Source organism: Colossoma macropomum, unplaced genomic scaffold, assembly GCF_904425465.1.
Source record: "Colossoma macropomum unplaced genomic scaffold, Colossoma_macropomum, whole genome shotgun sequence".
Classification (NCBI taxonomy): domain Eukaryota; kingdom Metazoa; phylum Chordata; class Actinopteri; order Characiformes; family Serrasalmidae; genus Colossoma; species Colossoma macropomum.
Genome location: NW_023494800.1, coordinates 37,900,824 through 37,921,165, shown reverse-complemented (window position 1 = coordinate 37,921,165; position 20,342 = coordinate 37,900,824). Strand labels below are relative to the sequence as shown.

Sequence of the window (20,342 nt, the reverse complement as noted above, 5' to 3'; positions counted from 1 at the left end):
AACATGGGAATCGGGCTCATTCATGTCGCCCCTAATAAGCATTTCACACAGTGAGTCGCCTTATCCTGTATTTTATCACATGTTTGTTATTTTGCCAACAATATACAAAAATAGTGACACTATAACGTACATACATTTTAGTTTTATATATTTGTGGAACACAAACTAAGCACGGATAAGAGGTAAGATAAGAGAGAGAGCTCCTTTTTGTCATATTTATCTGTGTAAATCTACATGGACAGTGACGTGTGAGGTTGTGAGTCGCTGAAGGATTGTGGGTAATGTAGTAGAAGAGCAGCTGAACTGTAGTTTCGAAGTCACTTCCCCAAACGGAGTACCGGGTTACAGCGAGTCGGTGTTCGCTGAGCGGACTGCCGTGTCAGAGAGAGGAGGTGCTGTAGATGGTGTTGATGCTGTAGCTGGTTCTGTAGATGGTGTTGGTGCTGTAGCTGGTTCTGTAGATGGTGTTGGTGCTGTAGCTGGTTCTGTAGTGAAGTTTAGATCAGATGTATTGATGTATTCGGTTAGAATGCTGCAGGTTGAGGTTCTCCGTGCGGCTCTCCTGACCGTGTGTCTGACAGTAAGTGTGGACTCCGCTCCTCCTCCTAATGTGGTCTTCATCCTGGCTGATGATCTGGGCTGGAACGATGTGGGCTTTCACCGCTCTGAGATCCGAACCCCGGTGCTGGACCGGCTGGCTGCTGCGGGGGTGAAGCTAGAGGGGTACTACGTCCAGCCGCTCTGCACACCATCCAGGAACCAGCTGATGACCGGCAGATACCAGGTAAGACAGGGCGCGCGCGCACACACACACACACACACACACGACCTACAACCATAACCACTACTAGAATCACCGCCACGGCTGCTGCTAACTTTACAGAGCAGCGCTGCTCTGATTACTGATATTACTGTCAGATCCACGGTTGTTGCTGCTGCTACTATTATCACTGCTACTACTACCACTATCACCAGGGTGACCGCTACTAGTACTGCTACTAACCCTAACCCTAACTACTGTTACTACCATTATTAGTACTGCTGCTACTGCTACTATTATTACTACTAATAATAGTACTTTACTACTATTACTATTACTGCTACTACTATTCATGTTACTATTATTGTTACTACCAATATTACTGATGCTGCTATTACTATACTACTATTACCACTACTACTGTTAATAATGATGATGATGATAATGATAATACTCTACTACTGCCATTCCTACTGCTACTACTACTATTACTGTTACTAGCACTACTCCTGCTATAAATACTCTACTACCATTACTACAACTAACAGTACTACTGGTACTCCTATTACTACTACCACTAATACTACTGTTATTACCATTATTACTGCTACTGGTACTGCCAATATTCCTACTACTACTGTTACTAGTACTATTACTACTATTCATATTAATACTGTACTACTATTACCACTGGTAATACTACTGCTCCTAGTATTAGTCTTACTACCACCATTATTAGTACTGCTGCTACTACTACTCTACTAGTGTTACTATTACTGCTACTGTTGCTGCTGCAGGTATAACAATTTCTATACGTTCACATTAGGAGTCAACAAGTCAGTCCAGTTTGTCTGTGTTTGAGGCTGCTCTTGTTGTTGCGTGTGGGCGTGTGATAGAAGTAAATTATACCCATTCTGAGGATTTTGTTTGAGCCAATCGTTCAGAATAGTGCTTCACTGTGTCATAGTTTACTTGCATAAAGTTGAGAAAATTTCAATTAGACTTGTTTCTGTGCCTCTGGGTCGCTTACCACTTGTTGGTAAATCGCAGCCACAAATCGTCCACTCCCACAGGAAATGACTGCCCGCTGTGGCTTTGTCACCTGCTGGTGTGAGCGTACAGTTACTGCTTCTATTATACTACTACTGCACTATAACTACTAATGCTACTAATACTACAAGTATCATTACTACTAATATTACTACTACTGCTACTATTTTTACTACTATTACTATTACTAATACTAGTACTAAAATTACTACTACTGCTACTATTACTGCTATTCCTATTTCTACTACTATTACTAATACTAATACTGCTATTACTGCTACTGCTATTACTGCTGCTACTGCTTCTGCTACTATTACTGCCACTACTATTTCTACTACTATTACTAATACTAGTACTAATATTGCTATTACAGCTTTTACAGCCACTACTATTTCAACTACTGTAACTAGTACTAGTACTAATATTGCTGCTTCTGCTATTACTGCCATTACTGTTTCTACTACTATTACTAGTACTAGTATTAATATTACTACTACTGCTATTACTGTTACTACTATTATTACTACTACTATTACTAATATTAGTACTAATACTAACATTTATACTAAGGCTGTTATTGCTACTACTATTTCTACTTCTATTACTTATACTAGTACTAATATTACTACTAGTGCTATTACTACTAGTACTATTTGTACTACTAGTACTAGTGCTAATGCTAATATTACTCCTGCTGCTATTACTGCTACTATTTCTACTACTAGTACTTATATTGCTACTACCACTATTACAGCTACTACTATTTCTACTACTGTTGCTAGTACTAGTACTAATATTACTACTACTGCTATTACTGCCAGTACTGTTTATACTACTATTACTAGTATTAATATTATTACTACTGCTATTAATGCTACTACTGTTTTACTACTGTTACTAGTACTGGTACTAATATTATTACTACTGCTGCTCTTACTGCTGCTACTACAGTTATTACTTCCACACTATTGTTAGTACAACATTTGTTTCTGCTACTAATACTACATGACTGCAGCTGCTGCTGCTACTATTGCTATTACTTCTACTATTACTAGGACTATTAGTAATAGTATTACTGTTGCTGTTTATTACTGTTATTAATAACACTGTTTATACTACTGCCCCATTACTGTTACTGTCACTGTCACTCCTTTTTCCCACTGTGTACCATTTTCTCTGTCAGATCCACACGGGGATGCAGCACCAGATTATCTGGCCCTGCCAGCCATACTGCGTCCCTCTGGAGGAGAAGCTGCTGCCCCAGCTGATGAAGGAGGCCGGATACTCTACCCACATGGTGGGCAAATGGCATTTGGGCATGTACAAAAAAGAGTGCCTGCCCACACGTCGAGGCTTTGACTCTTACTTTGGTACGTTGATGTTACTAAACACTGTGTAACCACTGTGTCCCACAGACACTGCATTTTACAGCAGGCTTACAGGACCTAAACTGTTAAACTACACTGTGGCCATCTTAGACAAAAGACATGAGAAGTTTTCCAGACATAAGTTTGCCTTGGACAAAACTACTGCAATGTTAGGCGACTTTACTGTAGAGCTGTAGGCTGACCTTTTTAGGTGACAGCACTGGTGCAGCACAAGAACATAGAAGCATGCACATTTTTAAACTTTTTATTGCAGGTAAACGGCAGGCATTATTATTCAAACGAAGATTAAGATGAGCTAATGAGCTAAATTAGAGATAAAGGGAAAACTTTGGCTGTTGATGAGGACTCGTCCTCTTCTACTCTTCCATGGACGCTGTGCTATTGTAATAGTTTGCAGAAAAAGATATTTTTATTGTTTGTGGAACTGACATTAGCCAGAGTACCTAGTTAGCTTTGCATTATCTCTGCCTTCTGAATCACATCACAAACAACACGTCCTGACACGTCCTCATGTTCAGGCGCTCCTGGTTTGGAGTACGACTTCAGACTTTTTAAAGTCGACAGTTATGTGATGCAAGTCAACATTGACTAATCGCTGATGACGACGTGAATAAACCCACAGGAGAGGGGAAGTTTTTGCAGCATGCGACTTTAAAAATGTGTGGCGAAGCCAAACTCCACAGGTCAGTAGAGTGTGATGCGCCCTTTCCAACAAGCCCTGGATCGCATCGCTAGCCTTCAGAGATACAGACCCTGAAATAGTGCTGTCCCTGAAACAGCGAGCAGTGTTTAACACAGCACCCGCGAGACGCTACACAGCACTTTTGAAGCGATGCTGAAACTGACTACACGCTCGACAAAATGAAGGATTTAAATATTCTTCATCTTCATCTGGACTTGATGTTTAAAATAAGTTTGAGTTTTATATTACGCTTACATCACGACTTATTCTGTGAGTTTATTGACTGGTTGTTAAGCAGAAATTAGTATTGCCTGAGTCATGTAGACCCATAGTTTCCCCTTCATCTGATTACACAGGAGCATGAAAACACACTGAACCACTTACTGATACAATCTAATTTTCTGCAGTTATCGGATTATTAAGTGTAAACACACTGAACCAGTTACTGACACAATCTGATTTTCTACAGTTATCAGATCACAATCTGATTTCTGCAGTTATCAGATTATTAGGTGTAAACGTCCTGAACCAGTTACTGACGCAATCTGATTTTCTGCAGTTATCAGATTATTAAGTGTAAACGTCCTGAACCAGTTACTGACGCAATCTGATTTTCTGCAGTTATCAGATTATTAAGTGTAAACGTCCTGAACCACTTACTGATACAATCTGATTTTCTACAGTTATCGGATTATTAAGTGTAAACACACTGAACCAGTTACTGACACAATCTGATTTTCTACAGTTATCAGATCACAATCTGATTTCTGCAGTTATCAGATTATTAAGTGTAAACGTCCTGAACCAGTTACTGACGCAATCTGATTTTCTGTAGTTATCAGATTATTAGGTGTAAACGGACTGAACTTGTTCTCTGTTGTGTATTTTACTGTTTTTTCCAACAGGGTACCTGACAGGTTCTGAGGATTACTTCAGTCATCATAGGTGCTGTCCCATCACTCCTCTGAACGTAACCCGCTGTGCACTGGATCTGAGAGATGGAGAGGAGGTCGCCACGGGTTACAGTGGCACTTTCTCCACCGAGCTCTTCACTCAGAGAGCCACCAGCATCATACAGCGGCACAAAGCAGACCAGGTACGCAAACAGGGATAAAAGGAGTCAGAGAAAATTTGACAAAATCCGTGGAGTTCTCCTTTAAGTAATCTCTAATAGACTTGATTATGTGGTTTCTAACACTGTATGACACTGTTATCTACAAACATGGACTAAATTCAAGTTTCAGAATGGCATTAGGTTACTATGTGTGCAACATACACTATATGGCCAAAAGTTTTTGGACACCTGCTCATCCAGTGTTTTTTTCCAAAATCAAGCATATCAAAAAAGAGTTTTTTTCCCCCCTTTTTGCTGCAGTAACAGCCTCTACTCTTCTGGAAAGGTTTCTAGATGTTGGAACATTGCTGTGAGGATTTGATTGAGCATTAATGAGGTCAGGTACTGATGTTGGATGGTCAGTTCTGAATCACTCCAACTCATCCCAAAGGTGTTGGATGGAGCTCCATCACTCCAAAGAACACAGTTCCGCTGCTCCACAGCCCACAGGGCTTTATACCCCTCTAGCCCACACTGGGCATGGAGACCTTAATATCATGTGCAGCTGCTCCAGAGTGTCTCATTCTATTGGTCAGTACTTTTCTATGGAGATTATACAAGCAACGGCAACAGAATGTGTCAGAGATGATGAAGTGACTGTTCAGTGTTGGGAAACAGTCGGTTACAGTGGTGCACTGCAGACAGCAACAGGGTTGTGGTCAGAATTAGCCAACTGATGGAGAAACTTCACTTTATCTGAGCATATGCTACATGCTTAAAAAAGATGGTTCTTCAAGGGTTCTTTAGTAAAATGGGTTCTATATAGCACTAGAAATGGTTCTTTTCTTATTACAAGCTTGACATTGTAACCATAGAAGAACACTTTTTGGTGCTATGTAGAACCTTTATCAAAAAGATTTTATATGGAGCCATTTACAGCACAATCCCCTTCCATCTGAAGAACCTTTACAATGCAAAGAAGCATACACCGGATCATTTGAGCGTTTGTGGTTCTATGTAGACCGATTAAACTGGCTGACCGATTAAACTGAGTACTGACTAAGGACCTTTGTAAACTGTGTCAGAAAATCATACAGTAGCTACCATGGAGAGAAGCTAACAGCCCAATCTCAAGGCCCTAAACTCCCCCCTGGGCAGCTCCTGTTCAGGACAGACAGAGACGCTGCTATCAGAATATGCCAGACGTCTTAAATGGGCGGCTCAAAAAGTGACTCAGTTTAAAATGATGTTCTGTTTGTTTATTTCATGGTGCTACATTCTAGTAGACTGTCTGTCTGTACAAATCAGAGCTCACCAATCAGCTGGTGGTACAATTCAGCCCCACAACTCCACCCCTGCTTTAACCCTTGGGTCACCAGAAAAGACGTTTGTGGTGATGTTGTGGAATCACTGGACACTTGTGAGCTTCTGGTGGAGTTTTACACAGCAGTGTTCTCTAAAACTAGGCGAGGAAGTGGTAGAAGTGGTCAGTAGATGGCAGCAGCAGCCCCCTCTGCTGGCCAAAGGTGGAACGGGAAACAGTGATAGGCACCATAATGTAACCTCTGCACCATTTAAGGTGGAATGGGAAACAGTGATAGGCGCCAGAATGTAACCTCTGCACCGTTTAAGGTGGAACGAAAGCCAACTTCAGCTTTGTGGCTGGATTAGGGTTGGATCTGTAGATCTCCTGGAGCAAGTTGATGACCTCCAGTCTGAGGAGTCTCTTTGTCGATCACCACGGTCATGAGTTATTTTCTCTGGCTTCTGCAGCCGCTCTTCCTCTACGTGGCCCTGCAGGCAGTTCATGCTCCTCTGGAGGTTCCTGAGCGCTACGTCACCCCGTACACCTTCATCAAGGACAAGAACCGCAGGGTGTATGCCGGCATGGTGTCGGCGATGGACGAGGCTGTGGGCAACATCAGCAGAGCTCTGCAGGACACCGGACTGTGGAACAACACCGTGCTGATCTTCTCCACAGGTATGAAGAAGAAGATGCCTGACCATCACAAATTATTTATGTTTTGTTTTTGTTTTATTCACATGGAGTGAATAAAAAAAATACGTTCATTGGTCCAGTGCAAGACCATAAACTAGCGCTCTCGGTCTCGTCATCGCTTGGACTCGGTCTTGTCTTGGTCTCGAGACCAGCCGAGTGCAGTCCCTTCATCTGAGGTCATTTGAAACTGATCTTTTTCTAATATTATTTAATATCAACACTTGAGCAAACAGAATAAACCGTCCTCACTTTACAGGTTTAAATAAAATCTGCTGGTTGAAGATGGATTAACTTGGTATTGTTTGTTTGTTGCCATTCATTGGTTCCAAAATCAAACACCCCCTGAGAGCAGATGGTAATGTTATTATTACTGTCTTTTCTTTAATAATCTAAATGTATGTATGTTGATTTATATTCAGTCGACTTTAGGTGGTGATTCTGAATCAGTTCTAGATAAAAATATACAAAGAAGAACCTCAACATCACTACCTCCCCTAACTTACACTGCAAAGTCGTATTCAGACTATAATATAATAATAACAATATTTTTAGCCTATATATTATTCAAAGTTATATTTTACAAATTTATTGTAAATCATCAACTGTTTTAGCTTCAAAGGAGGAAGACGATTTGTAGGATGTTAATGTAGTGAAATCACTGATGTTGATAATCAGCGAGCTGCTCTATGAACCCAAACTGTTCAGTTTTTAACCTTTTCATGTTTAATGGTACAACATTGACTTTTTGACCACAGCCCCCCAGCACAAACACATTGTAGTTTTAATGTAAGTAACCCTGAGTTCTTTAGAACCAGGCAGTACATGTTAGAATGTTAGAACAGATTAGAGCTGAGCAGAGCGTTTTCAGTGCTGTCTAATAAAAGCTTGTATAGGTCAGTGAATGAGGAGTTCACATTCCGCTCCGTCCTCAGGAAAATCACGAGTCTGTGAGGGAGCGTCATAAAGCTTTGAGGAAGCTGTCTGTCTGTGTCAGGAGTGACAGTACAGTTTTAGTGCTTTGTACTTTGGCAGCTCAAACACACTGAATAAGTTCTGCCTGTTCATTATTACACTGAGCAGTATAGCAATGCTCCACCAGGGGTCACTGTACTGCAGGTCACTAATGCTGGTTTCCCTTTGTGTCCTTCTTTTCTGTGTTTTCAGATAACGGGGGTCAAACGCTGGCCGGGGGCAACAACTGGCCTCTCCGGGGCAGAAAGTGGTCACTCTGGGAGGGCGGAGTCAGAGGTGTAGGCTTCGTGACGAGCCCGCTGCTGGAGCGGCCGGGAACCGTCAGCCACGAACTGATCCATATTTCTGATTGGTTGCCTACACTAGTGGGTCTGGCTGGCGGGTCGACCAATGGCACGAAGCCGCTGGACGGGTTTAACGTGTGGGACACCATCAGGTTAATCATTTTACCCTGATTTTTTTCATCAGTTAAAGCTGGGATTGCTACTTTGGTTATAGCACTGGAGCTACGAAGCTAATGTAGCCAACAAGTAATGGAAGCTAATTATCATTGATGAGTGCCATCAAGTCGATTCTGACTCCAGGTGACCGTTTGGACAGTGTTCCTCCAGAATGTTCTGTCTTCTGTTTGGGTCTTCAGGCTTCTGAATGGCTGCTTCATGACTCCTCTGATTGTCTCCATCCGTCTTACAGCCGGTCGTCCTCTTTGACCTACTCTTCCAAGCAATACAGTGTTTTCTAATGAACTGGCTCTTCTCAGAATGTGTCCAACATAAGAGCTTCAGTTGGTTCTCTGGGCTCTGACTGAGAGGTGAGGTTTGATTTGGTTGAGGATCCATTCATTTGTTTACTTTGCCATCCAAGATTCTCCCAAAAGTCTCAGCACCAAAGTTCAGAGGTGTCAGTATTTTTCCTGTCCCACTTGTTTACCGTCCAGCTTTCACACCCATAAAGAACGACAGTGAAGACCACAGCCTGGACAGTTCTGGTCTGTGTTTGTAGAGACAAATCGCTGAATCTGAAGATCTTTTCAGGCTCCTTCATCCTTGTTCTGCTGAGAGCTGATCTGGGTCGTATTTCTCGAGGATCCTCTGTTGTTAATAACTGATCTGAGTAGCCAAAGCTGTCCATCGTCTCCACATCTTCTTGATCAAGGGTAAAGTTAGTGTTTTGTCCGTCGTCATAACCTCAGTCTTCTTCATATTGAGCTGAAGTCCCATCTTTTCACTCTGTTCTTCAGCCTACCTCATAAGGGCCTTCAGGTCTTCCAGATGTTCCACTATGAGCGCTGCTTCACCCACATATTGAAGATTATTGTTTCCTCCACCAATCCTGAATCTTAGATCATCTTCCTCCAATCCTGCTTGTCCAATTATATGTTCTGCATGCAGGTGGACCAGGTCTGGTGATGGTGGGCAGTCTAGTTGAACTGCTTTTCCGATGTGGAACCATGGCTTGTCGATCATTAGCATGGTGCTACCTGCACTCTTAAAAAAGATATTCCTTCAAGGGTTCTTTAGTAAAGACTGTGGTTCTATTTAGAACCATCAGTTTTATATAGTGTTATATAGTTCTCTGCATGGTGAAATGGTTCTTCAGATTTATGGAGAATGTGCTGTATATGGTTCTACATAGAACCTGAAAATGGTTCGGTTTAATACAGGACAAACAGAAATCACTGCTTTCTTTTCTTATTGGAATATTACTGACATTTTTGGAATTGGGTTTGTACAAAAGCCTCACAGCCCCAGCGCTAAAACTAAAGAAGCAGTTGTCAATCATTGTGTCTGTAATCAGAGAAATATCTCTGTGTGTCTCAGTAAAGGTAAAGCATCTCCTAGACTGGAACTGCTGCACAACATCGACCCCATCTATGACGACATCGCGCCCTGTAAGTAGGAAAAAAGACTGTTCACACTGAGTAACACAAACCCACAGCAAATAGTCTTTAGTAGACAAAAAGAAGACAAATCAAAAAACAGGGCATTTGAAAAAGTGAACATAACAGCCCTTTTTCATCAAAGCTACGTAAAAAGATCACAGATTTGACGCCTTTAATGATGTACAAGCTGCTCTGCGTCACTCATTAAACTTTTCAGCATAATAACAGGAAAAGATTTGAGCTCTGAATCAGCGTCAGTGCGTGAAATCAAGCGCAGCTTATCAGCACCACATTTACATATCATTTACATGCTCTAATTAATGCAGATGTTTCAGTAGAGAGCCAATGAAACATAAGCGTTCAGTTCAAAAGCAAATGGCTGTGCTCATGGGTGGAGTTTGAGGTCAGTGAGTGCACTGCGCCCCCCACTGAATAACTTCATAGTGTTAAAACTACAACCACTGGTAGTGGACTGCCAAGTGCACAGATTATTAATATTACCGCTATTTTCATTTTTATTTATTCTTATTTTAGAGAATATTGATAATAGTTTCGGTTAGTTAACTGCAAATCTACTGTTTTGTTCAGGTTGTTAAACTGTTATGCTCACCCCTAACAGACATGAGTTTGATTGTACAGATACGCCAAAGATGAAACTGATCAATAACAAAACGGTCAGTGAAATTTCTGCTCATATTACAATCATACGCAACTTTGAGGAATAAGGGCCATTGTTGTTAGACAGCTAATGTTAGACAGCTTGTTATATCATTATATGTATTACTAATATTGAATCTTAATATTAAATAGAGTTAAAATTAAATATTAATATTAAATAGTTCCACTGCTATTTTAAATATTTTAAATGCTATTTTAAAGAGTTTTGCTTTTAATATTTTTTTAATGGAATTAATGTATCAAATTGTTTAGGAGATTCTGTTTTTTGTTCTAATCACTGCAGTTCAAATGAACTGAATGCATCTCTCTCTCTCTCTCTCTCTCTCTCTCTCTCTCTCTCTCGCTCTCGCTCTCTCTCTCTCTCTCTAGGTACTGGGAAGGAGGTAGATTTTGAGAAGCTGCAGGAATCTTGGCGTTTGTTGTCATCGAGACGAGCCTTGCCAGAGCTCCGCCCACAATTCAATGTTTCCATGCACGCTGCCATTCGCCGTGGCAAATGGAAGCTCCTGACTGGTTACCCAGGTAACAGCTGTGCCAATTAAACCAATCAGAGAAAGAACTAATTCTGCCAGTTTTGCCTCAACCTAAAATTAAGCCGTATAGCAGCTGGATTAGTTTCATCTGCGCAGGAGCTGTATGAGTCACAAACCCTTTAAAAGATCTATAAAGTTCCTCATTCAGCTTCTTCCTTTACTTTAACTCATGAAGTCCCTTAACGTCATATACTGAACACCCTGGGTGCAGTAATATAACACTGAATTTGTCTATGTGACCTCATTTACAAAATGCTGGTGTGCTTGATGAGCGCCTGAGAGAAAAACAGCTAATTTTAAAAGCGTGTTTTTGTTTCTAAAGGTTCCAACCCATTTAACAACTCTAATACTTCAATAACGTCCTATACTACATATAAACATTGGCCACATTGATTGTAAAGAAAGGGGAATCAGCAATAAAAAATGGCCTAAAAATTACTACTCACAGATTTGTTTTGTTTTATTGTGGAAAGAAAAAAATTGCACAGACATAATTCAGTAAAACGCTGATTTTGCTTTACCACTGCAGTAAAATGTGATGTTCACTCGTTTTAGTAAGTAAGTAGTAGTGAGTCCTGTAACATGAGTGTGTTGCCACTGAGAAGCCAGAGAGCTGTATAGGCAGAGCTGGGATGTAACACGAGTTCACAGAAACTGTCTTCAGTCCAAATTACAATTTGTAGAGACAGGATTAGGAATAGTTACATTTTACATTTTTACGAGAAAAGAAACACCATCAGGTATGGAGGACCAGATTTGCCAAATTGAAAAATAAATAAAATTAAAAAATAAATGGCTCAGTAAATTAATCAATAAATAAAAAAAAAACTAAATAAAGTATATATTGCTTATTGTGATTGTAATTATACACACATTTCCTTTTTCTGCAGTTACATATTTCTCAAATCATTTATTTCTGTATTATTCATTTTGTTTTATTAATGCCATTTTTATATTTTTTCCATATCTATATTTAACAATTGTTCACTTTATTCTTTGATTGATGTATTCATTTATTTATTTTTTCATTAATTCATTTATTTATTTCTGTATTTCTTTGTTCATATGATAATGAGGGGGCGTGTTTTTCACGTTCAGGCTTGGCAATGAAGCCCAGGAGGAGAGGAGCTGATTAAACTGTTCTTTCACTCCATAAAGAGCTGCAGTGTCACGGACAGACAGACCTGCTGATGAATAACTCTCGATGTCTCGATTTCCTGCTCTGTCGTGACAAACAGTGAGAATAAGAAGTGAATGGAGGCTCTGATTGAACTGTAGACAGAGCTGAGGTACTGCAGTCTGCTGCAGCTGCTCACATCAAGCAGTCTGTGTGTCTTTGTACAACACACCAGTGATTTCTGTAAGATTTCTGTTTTTGAAAGGAAGAGGAGCTTTTATATGTAGCAGGAATTTGATGGATTGATTTATATTAAGCTAGCTATGCTGGCTAGAAGCTATTGCTGACCAAACTAGATAGCCTGACTAACATAAAGCAGCTTTCTGCTTTTTCAAACGTCACAGCAGAACCACAGTGCTGAGATACAGGTTAGCTAGGAGCCGTGTTTTGATCGAGCAGTGAAAGGTGGACGTTTCTCCAAAGTTCTGCTTCAAAAATGGCCATGAATCTAAGAGTGAAGCTGTTCGGCTAGCTTTACAGTCTGCTGCTCATACGAAGCTGAGTTCCTCAAACTGCTAATGGCAGGTAGACAATTAGCGCCTGTGGCCTGCTAGCCCACCGTCAGCTGAAGGAGAGTTTAATCGAGGAGCAGACTTTACGTATGAAGGCTTTGGGTTCTTTAACAGCTCTTCAGCAGCTAATGAAAGCTAGCTTCCATGTTTGGGAATACAGCTACAGTTAGCAATGGCTTCTAGCGTAGCTAACTGCACTTAAAGAACTACTAGTCTACCAAATTCACACCACATATAAAAGATCTTCTTTCCTTTGAAAACAGAAATGTTACAGAAATCGCTGGCGTGTTGTTCAAAGACACAGAGACTGTTGATGTGAGCAGCTGCAGCAGCAGCAAACAGGGCTAAACCACACATTCAGCATTTTAGCTCTGTTTACAGTTAAATCAGAGCTTCCACTCTTTATTCCCACTGTTTGTCGTGACAATGCAGGAGAACGGAAATGTGTCTCCTGGAGCTCAGAGTTGGAGGATTACAGTTCACTTTAATCAGCATTTTCTTTTTATTTCATTTTTTTTGCCTCTGCAGTGGTTATATGGAGCAGAAGTTAGTTTACCCTGCTAAAGCTTATACCGGAAGTAGTCGCGACTCTTTTAGTTACCGCTGAGAGAGGAAGACATGTACAATCGATCTACAGAGTCTGACATCGATCAACCAATAGGAATATTAAGACGCTGTGACATCATTGACTGACAGCCCCTTTTTTACCATAAGGACGAGGAAATACAGAAATAAATAGAGAAATAAATAAATATAGAAATGAATAGTTATGGAAATAAATTAATAAAATAAATTAATAGAAAAACAAAAAAATGTTAATAAAGAAACAAATAACAAAAAAATTAATACAAAAACTAGTGAGAAGGGGAAATTACTAAACAGACATATAAATAAATGCAGACATTAATTTATATAAGATTTTAATTATTAATATATTAATTGTTCTGTATATTTATTTATTTTTAGATTTATCATCATTATTCTTTGCAATTCTACTTCATATATTAATTTACGTAATTTATTTAAGTAATTTATTTTTAATTTAATTTATTTATAATTTTGGCAAATCCGCTCCTCCATACATCAGTGCTTTATTAACTGTTTACAATTCAGTGCACAACATATAAAGACTTACTCTAAAGAATGACTGAACAAATCAGCTTCTTTACAAACACTAAAACTCCTGCTAAAGCCTGAGTAGACTGATAAATCAATGTGATGATCAGTTATTAATCTCAGTGTTACTGAGCTCTGCTAAAGCCTGAGTAGACTGATAAATCAATGTGATCAGTTATTAATCTCAGTGTTACTGAGCTCTGCTAAAGCCTGAGTAGACTGATAAATCAATGTGATCGGTTATTGATCTCAGTGTTACTGAGCTCTCTTCCTATTGTGCCTTTTCAATATGTATTGTAAATATAGTCCAAATATGGAATGTGACAGAATTTCTAAATTAGTGGAATCCTGAGAAGCTCCACTGCATCTTTTCAAACTGATGCTAACACAGCATCATTGGAGCACAACACACTTGGAGGAAGGGCTGCTTGATTATGGCAAAAATCATAATCACGATTATTTTGGTCAATATTAAGATCACGATTATTTAACATCACTACTCACTGACTTTGCTAAAAGGCTAGCCTGCTAACCACTGCTTCACCTTGTCTGCGTCTTAAAAAGTAAAAAAAAATACACAGCAAAATCAAGCATTTCAAGTCAAGCAAAAAATAATGGAACATATTTCAGAAACTACAAAAAATGCACAGTAAAAATAATAATACTTCATTTTTAGACAAAATCTGTTTATTTATTTATTTTATTTGGCTATTTGTTTTGAAACACTTGCTTTTCATGCTCCAGTCAACTCCCGGGGAATAAAATCATGCCCTGTTTCCACACCTATTTCCCACCTGAGTGTCCTGTTTCACTTGGAAATATGTCACATCAAGGACTAAATAGTATCTGATTCACAGTGACTGTAACAAATTTTTGAATGCAGACAGCAGGGGGCGCTCTGTCCACTCTCCTGTCCTATAAACAGGGTTTACATGAATCATTAATGCTTTCACTCGTACTGAGTGAATTATGACTGCAGTGGGAACGTTTGCTGTTTTTTCTTGGCAGGTTGTCCCCTGTGGTTTCCTCCGCCAGGTGAGGGTCAGGAAGAGTTCACTGCCACACCTGAACCGCTGAAACAGGTGATGCTGTTTGACATTGAGCAGGACCCTGAGGAGAAACATGAAGTCTCAGCGCATCACCCGGAGGTGGTCAACTTTCTGCTAAGACGCCTGGACCACTACCAGCGGGAGGCGCTGCCTATAAAATTCCCACCTGAGGATCCTGGGTGTGACCCGGAGCGTCTGGGAGGAGCTTGGGGTCCGTGGGCCTGACGGCATAGGCAGGGAAAGTAAAGAGATAGTCAGATCTGGGCAATCTGACAGGATTGGATTGGCTGATAAATTAGTTTAGCAAATTATCTCTTATTTCTACTGCACACTGAACACGCCGCACCACACATGTGCCCAAAAATCAAGGTACCCAAAGTCTGTGGCTCTGAGCACCGTTAGATTTCTCAGCCTGTCAGAGCGCAGCCTCAGCACAGCCATTACTACGTTAAATTAAAGCCACATTGAGAGCACAGAAGGCCATTGTGGACATCATGTGGCTTGAAATTTACACAGAGAAAGGCAGCCAGTCTTTAAGATAAACCTCAGCTAACGTTATTAGCTTAGTCATTTTTCACTTTGTGCCTCTCAGCTTGAAAACAGAAAGATAGTGTAGAGGAGTAAACTGACCCCGAAGGTGATAAATTATGGTGAAAGTTTCATTTAACAGTTAAAATCTCAGACTTATTACATACTAAGACTTATTATTCAGTAACTACAGGGACTTCAATGCAAACGAGCTGAGCTATGCTTAGATTATAGAAGTGTGTAATAACGCGTTGGGCCTGTTGGCGGGTCCTGGCCATTTAAAGGGTTAATAAGTTTATACAAGTAAAGAGCAAACATGAAGCTGGAACTTGACATTTAACAGCTTTCTCAGAGTAAGTGCATTTACATGCACCCAATAATCTGATCATAATCAGATTTCTGCAGTCATCTGATTCAGATGGTTGTGTAAACAGCACACTCCGATTTGTTAGATCAGATTAAGATCTATAAATCTGATCAAGAAATCAGATATAGAAGCTGGATTTTATCTCAGTAATCAGATTTCTCAGTGCTGTAAACTCTTACTCTGATTTCTTTTGGATTTCTGAGTCTGAGCATGTGTGAAAACAGACCGCGGTACCAGACATAAGCGAGCAGCGTCGCCGCGAGACACATCAAAACACTTTTGGAGTGAAAATAAACCTGCTTGAGAAAATGAAGGATTTCATTTTTTAGGGTTTTTTTTTTGTTCATCTTCTAGATGATGTATGTTCATATTTTCAGGTAAAGTGGTGTGATGTTGTTAAAAAAAGCCACGGTATGAAGTTTTACATTATGTTTACGGCACGTCTTCTTCTGTGAGTTTATTGGCTGGTTGTAAAGCAGAAATCTGATTACTGTCTGACTCATGTAGACCTGGAGTTTCCCCATTATCTGATTACTCAAAAGCATATAAACGCGTTGATCGGATTACTGACAAAATCTGTTTTTCCAGTTATCGGATTATTAAGTGCATGTAAACACCCTCTGTGATGAAGTGTGTAGAAGGGGTTGCATAGACTAATCAACTAGTTCGACTAATAAATATCCAAATCGGTGCTGTGGGCAACAGTTGAAGGCAGTGTCTGAAATACAAGTCTGTTTAGCGTGATACGCGCAATGAAAACAAATCTGGAGTAGCGGTCAGCAAACACACGAGGATCTTGTTTACTTGCTACTTCCTGTTTCAAACACAGTTGAGGAAGTAGATTAAAATGGTATTGTGAATGTTGACTGGGCTGATGTTTCACTTTGAAAGGCTAACTGGTGAGAAGACACACCTGCTACTTCATCAACAGTCATGAGCTTCCCATCAGACAGAGCAGAGACCAGAGCCAGCTTAAATTCTCAGTGAGAGGAGATTCTGAGAGCTGTGGTGATTTTAGCGTACAGTGTACATCAGACCGTGTGTGTAGCTCAGTGGGCAGAGAGTCTGAGGCTCAAACTCACTGAAATGTAACAAAAACTCCTCACACCTCAAACCACAGCATCTGAACAATGATTGTGAGAGTAAACATTGAAAAATAATTGGAAACATAAGTCTGATTGACCTCTGGTCAAATTTCATATTATTGTTGAGTTTCTAAGTGAAAATAAGTAAACACATCCTCTACAGCGGACACACTTAACCCCTTAAAAGTCCAGGGACCACCGGCAGGCCCAAAGTTTTATTACTTCTATAATCTAAGAATATCTCAACTAGTTTGCACTGAAGTCCCTGTAGTTACTGAATAATAAGACTTAGTATGGAATAAGAGGTTAAATATGACATTTTTATGCAAATTTTAGTGCTCAATTTCTGTTTGCTTGTTGAGTTTCACATATTGAGAAAAAACAAAATATATAACGTGCCACATCGTTTGCACAGGCTGCTTTTTTCCTATATGTTGAATTCAGTAAATAACAGTCTCTGTAAAGGATGTGTAACTTATTCACACTCAGAAGATCAGCTAAATGTGGAATTTGAGCAGGGGCGCACAAACTTTTGCACACAACTGTATAACAATAAATAAATGTTTTGTACCAAACTGGACCGAACGTATCGGGTTTGGAGTGTTTTAGCTTTTCCCACAGTAAAAACTAGCTTAGACTCATAGCCTGTAGTCCTGCATGCGGTCCTGACGCATAACTGAGTGTGTTAGAATTACGGCACTCAGTTAGCACCATGCTAATTTACATGCTAATAAACTTACATTACTTGTTAGCCACATTAGCCTCGTTGCTCCAGCGCTGAAACTAAAGACACAAACGTCAAGTGGCAAACAAATCGCTGGTCAAACACATTTGGGGTAAAGTTGGGGGGGGGTGTAGTTAGATTTTTACTGAACTATCGCTTTAATGCTGGGCTAAAAGGCTGCAGTCCTGACAGGATGAGCCTGCTGAACTTCCTCTGTGCTGCTGAACTCAGGGAGCTGTACCTTCTCACTGCAGGCCTGGAGGTGGAAACCGATCCAGATGACCAAAGAGCGCCAGTTAAAAGTGCCTGCTTTGATCTTACTCTGATCTGCGTTTTATACCTAAGCTGTGAATTTTGATTAAATGTTGATTTGCTGTCCTGGCGTCCACAATCTGTGCACTTTTATATGCAATTTTCCTTCAAAATAAACTTTATAATTTGTCTAAATGTCGTCTGCTGCTCTTCTGTATAACTCTGTGTGTGTCTCCAAGTGCTAAGATTTAAAGGAAAAAACAGAAATAATAGTTACGATTCACTTCATGCTGCAGTTAACTGTTACTAGGTGTCCACTGAGGCACTGATAGGAGCTTAATTAGCGATCCTCAGTATAAAATAAGCAGGACCTTGTTAGTTATGAAGGATCCCACATATGACAATAAAATTTAAGGTTTAAGGTCTTTTTAAGGTCTAAGTTGTCATTAAATCAGTAACTGGTGTAGACAATACAAACCACCTAATAAAGGAAGATGATCAGTCTGCGATCAGCTGAGCAGCAGCTGAGGAGACACTTTAAATGTAAGTATTGAGTTTAAACAGTTGAATAACTAAAGATACAAATGTTAAAAAAGCCAATGTGGTCTGAAGCTAAACTATTGCAACATGCATAAAGTAGACAGAGACGCATCTCCAGCTCTAATAAATGAAAAAATAAAACTAACATCAAAGTTTCTGGCTCCGTCTTTACGGAACTTTAAAAGAACTTGACAGGAACGGCGTTGCGTGATGCAGCAGTGAGGGCGGGAACAGCAGTGCTGTAACGCAAACAGGAAATCCGTCGTAGACCGTGTCCTTCGAAAGATGCAGCCCCTGAATTGGGACACAGTTTCTAACTACCTCATGGCCTCTCCAGACTTCCTTACTCTACAGGGGAAAGAAGGGTGTATTATTAGGGAGAGTGACAACTTACTTTAGGATGAACCCCAACAGGGTCCTCACTTCTGTTTAAGGTCCGTTTCTATGGTTTTTAGGCAGCTGAGTCAGCAGCATAGTTCACTACCAGCATAATGAGCTCCATGTATTTCTACTGTAAAACGCTGCTTTCACTGTGAGATGATTTTCTTTTCTAACTCTGCGTTTTAAAGATCTCAGACGCTGCAGACTTGATCTCCACCGCCCCTCTGATCACCTTCGTGTGTTAATGTTGATGATGAAATATTACAGCGATGGTGGTGAATAATGAGGAGACGGAGCTGAACGTGTGTCTGTTTATTAGGAGGAGTAACGTTAGCGCGCTCGGCTAAAGCGTTTGGGAAACGGAGACTGAAACTGGGGGGCAGCGATGCTCTGATAAACAGCAGGGGGCGCTCTCACAGTATTCACAACCTACAGTTTATCACACTTTAGTTTAGTTTGAGCTTTTTTATATACCCATAACTAGCTGCCTGGCTGACTAGCTTGATTATTTTGATTATGTGCTGTGTGTGTGTGTGTGTGTGTGTGTGTGTGGTTGGTTGCTAGACAACATACAGGACAGCTGATTGTAGACACACTACTGCTCATTTTACAGCACAGTTACATATGACTGTAACTTCTAATTGACCTGCAGCTTGTTTGGTCAGATTCTGAAGAACACAGTGACCGCAGGCCTGCTGTTCTATTCTTCTGTGTTAACACTTCTTCTACAGGCCTCTGTTGTTGTATTTCAAGATTAATAACACACACTTTTTAAGCACAAGACAGTTTTGGACTGCAGGCAGGTCAGTCTGGCACCAACACTCTCTGATTATGCAGTCAGAACTGTAAAAGAGAGAGAGACAGAGGGAGAGAGAGAGAAAAGGCACCTAAATGAGGTCCAGATTGTGTTGCTCAGTGGTTTGGAGATCTGAGCTCAGTGTTCCTGCCTCCTCTGGCCTGACAGGACAGCCAATGATATTGAAGAAGGAGGCAGCTCTGTGTGCGTGTGTGTGTGTGTGTGTGTGTGTGTGTGTGTCTGTGTCTGTGTATGTATATATGTGTGTATTTAGCTGTTTGTTGGGACCAAGTCCTCCTGCGGTCATGATAACATGAATGTTTTGTGGTTGTGGGGACATTTAGTTAACGAAATATAGACGCTCAAATCCAGATTCAGTGAAGCTGATTGTTTATCTGCTTCCCCCACAATCAGCTTCTGTCTCTGGTGTTCTTAACTAACTAGAGCTGCAGCTCTGCTCTGCCTCAGGGTGGCGCTGTAGCAGACTGGTTCACCCAGTTGGTCCTTCATAGCCTAGAAACTGTAACTCTGCCCGGATTCCTCTGAAAAACTTTACAATGAGCTGCAGCAGATCTGTAAATCTGAAAACTCGCCCAGTTTCCCAAGAGTTTGGAGTGAAGAGTGACTGTTCCTCATTTCACACACTGAAGACAGAAGAGGAGACGAGGAAGATCTCAGTTACTGTGAGGAAGAGCGCAGAACCGCACTAGAACAGAGACTCTACAGAAGAGGAGACGAGGAAGATCTCAGTTACTGTGAGGAAGAGCGCAGAACCGCACTAGAACAGAGACTTTACAGAAGAGGAGACGAGGAAGAT

The 20,342-nt window shown here is 40.5% G+C and overlaps 1 protein-coding gene across 1 annotated transcript; it reads left to right on the top strand.

Annotated features, from left to right (window-relative positions):
* The first annotated feature begins 293 nt into the window (after nt 1-293).
* On the top strand, nt 294-16,153 carry LOC118819909 (arylsulfatase B). The gene is made up of 8 exons (XM_036587913.1): nt 294-784; nt 2,994-3,180; nt 4,786-4,976; nt 6,708-6,915; nt 8,098-8,341; nt 9,726-9,796; nt 10,835-10,987; nt 14,812-16,153. Exons 1-8 carry the CDS (start codon nt 515-517, stop codon nt 15,075-15,077), a joined length of 1,590 nt encoding a protein of 529 aa, XP_036443806.1. The 5' UTR covers nt 294-514; the 3' UTR covers nt 15,078-16,153.
* Nucleotides 16,154-20,342: the final 4,189 nt, after the last annotated feature.

Bases quoted from the DNA above. Each gene is read 5' to 3' on its own strand.
- LOC118819909 (XM_036587913.1), top strand. From the start codon at position 515: ATGTATTCGGTTAGAATGCTGCAGGTTGAGGTTCTCCGTGCGGCTCTC. The intron at 785-2,993 runs GTAAGACAGGGC...TTTCTCTGTCAG, and splicing joins TGATGACCGGCAGATACCAG to ATCCACACGGGGATGCAGCA. The intron at 6,916-8,097 runs GTATGAAGAAGA...CTGTGTTTTCAG, and splicing joins CGTGCTGATCTTCTCCACAG to ATAACGGGGGTCAAACGCTG.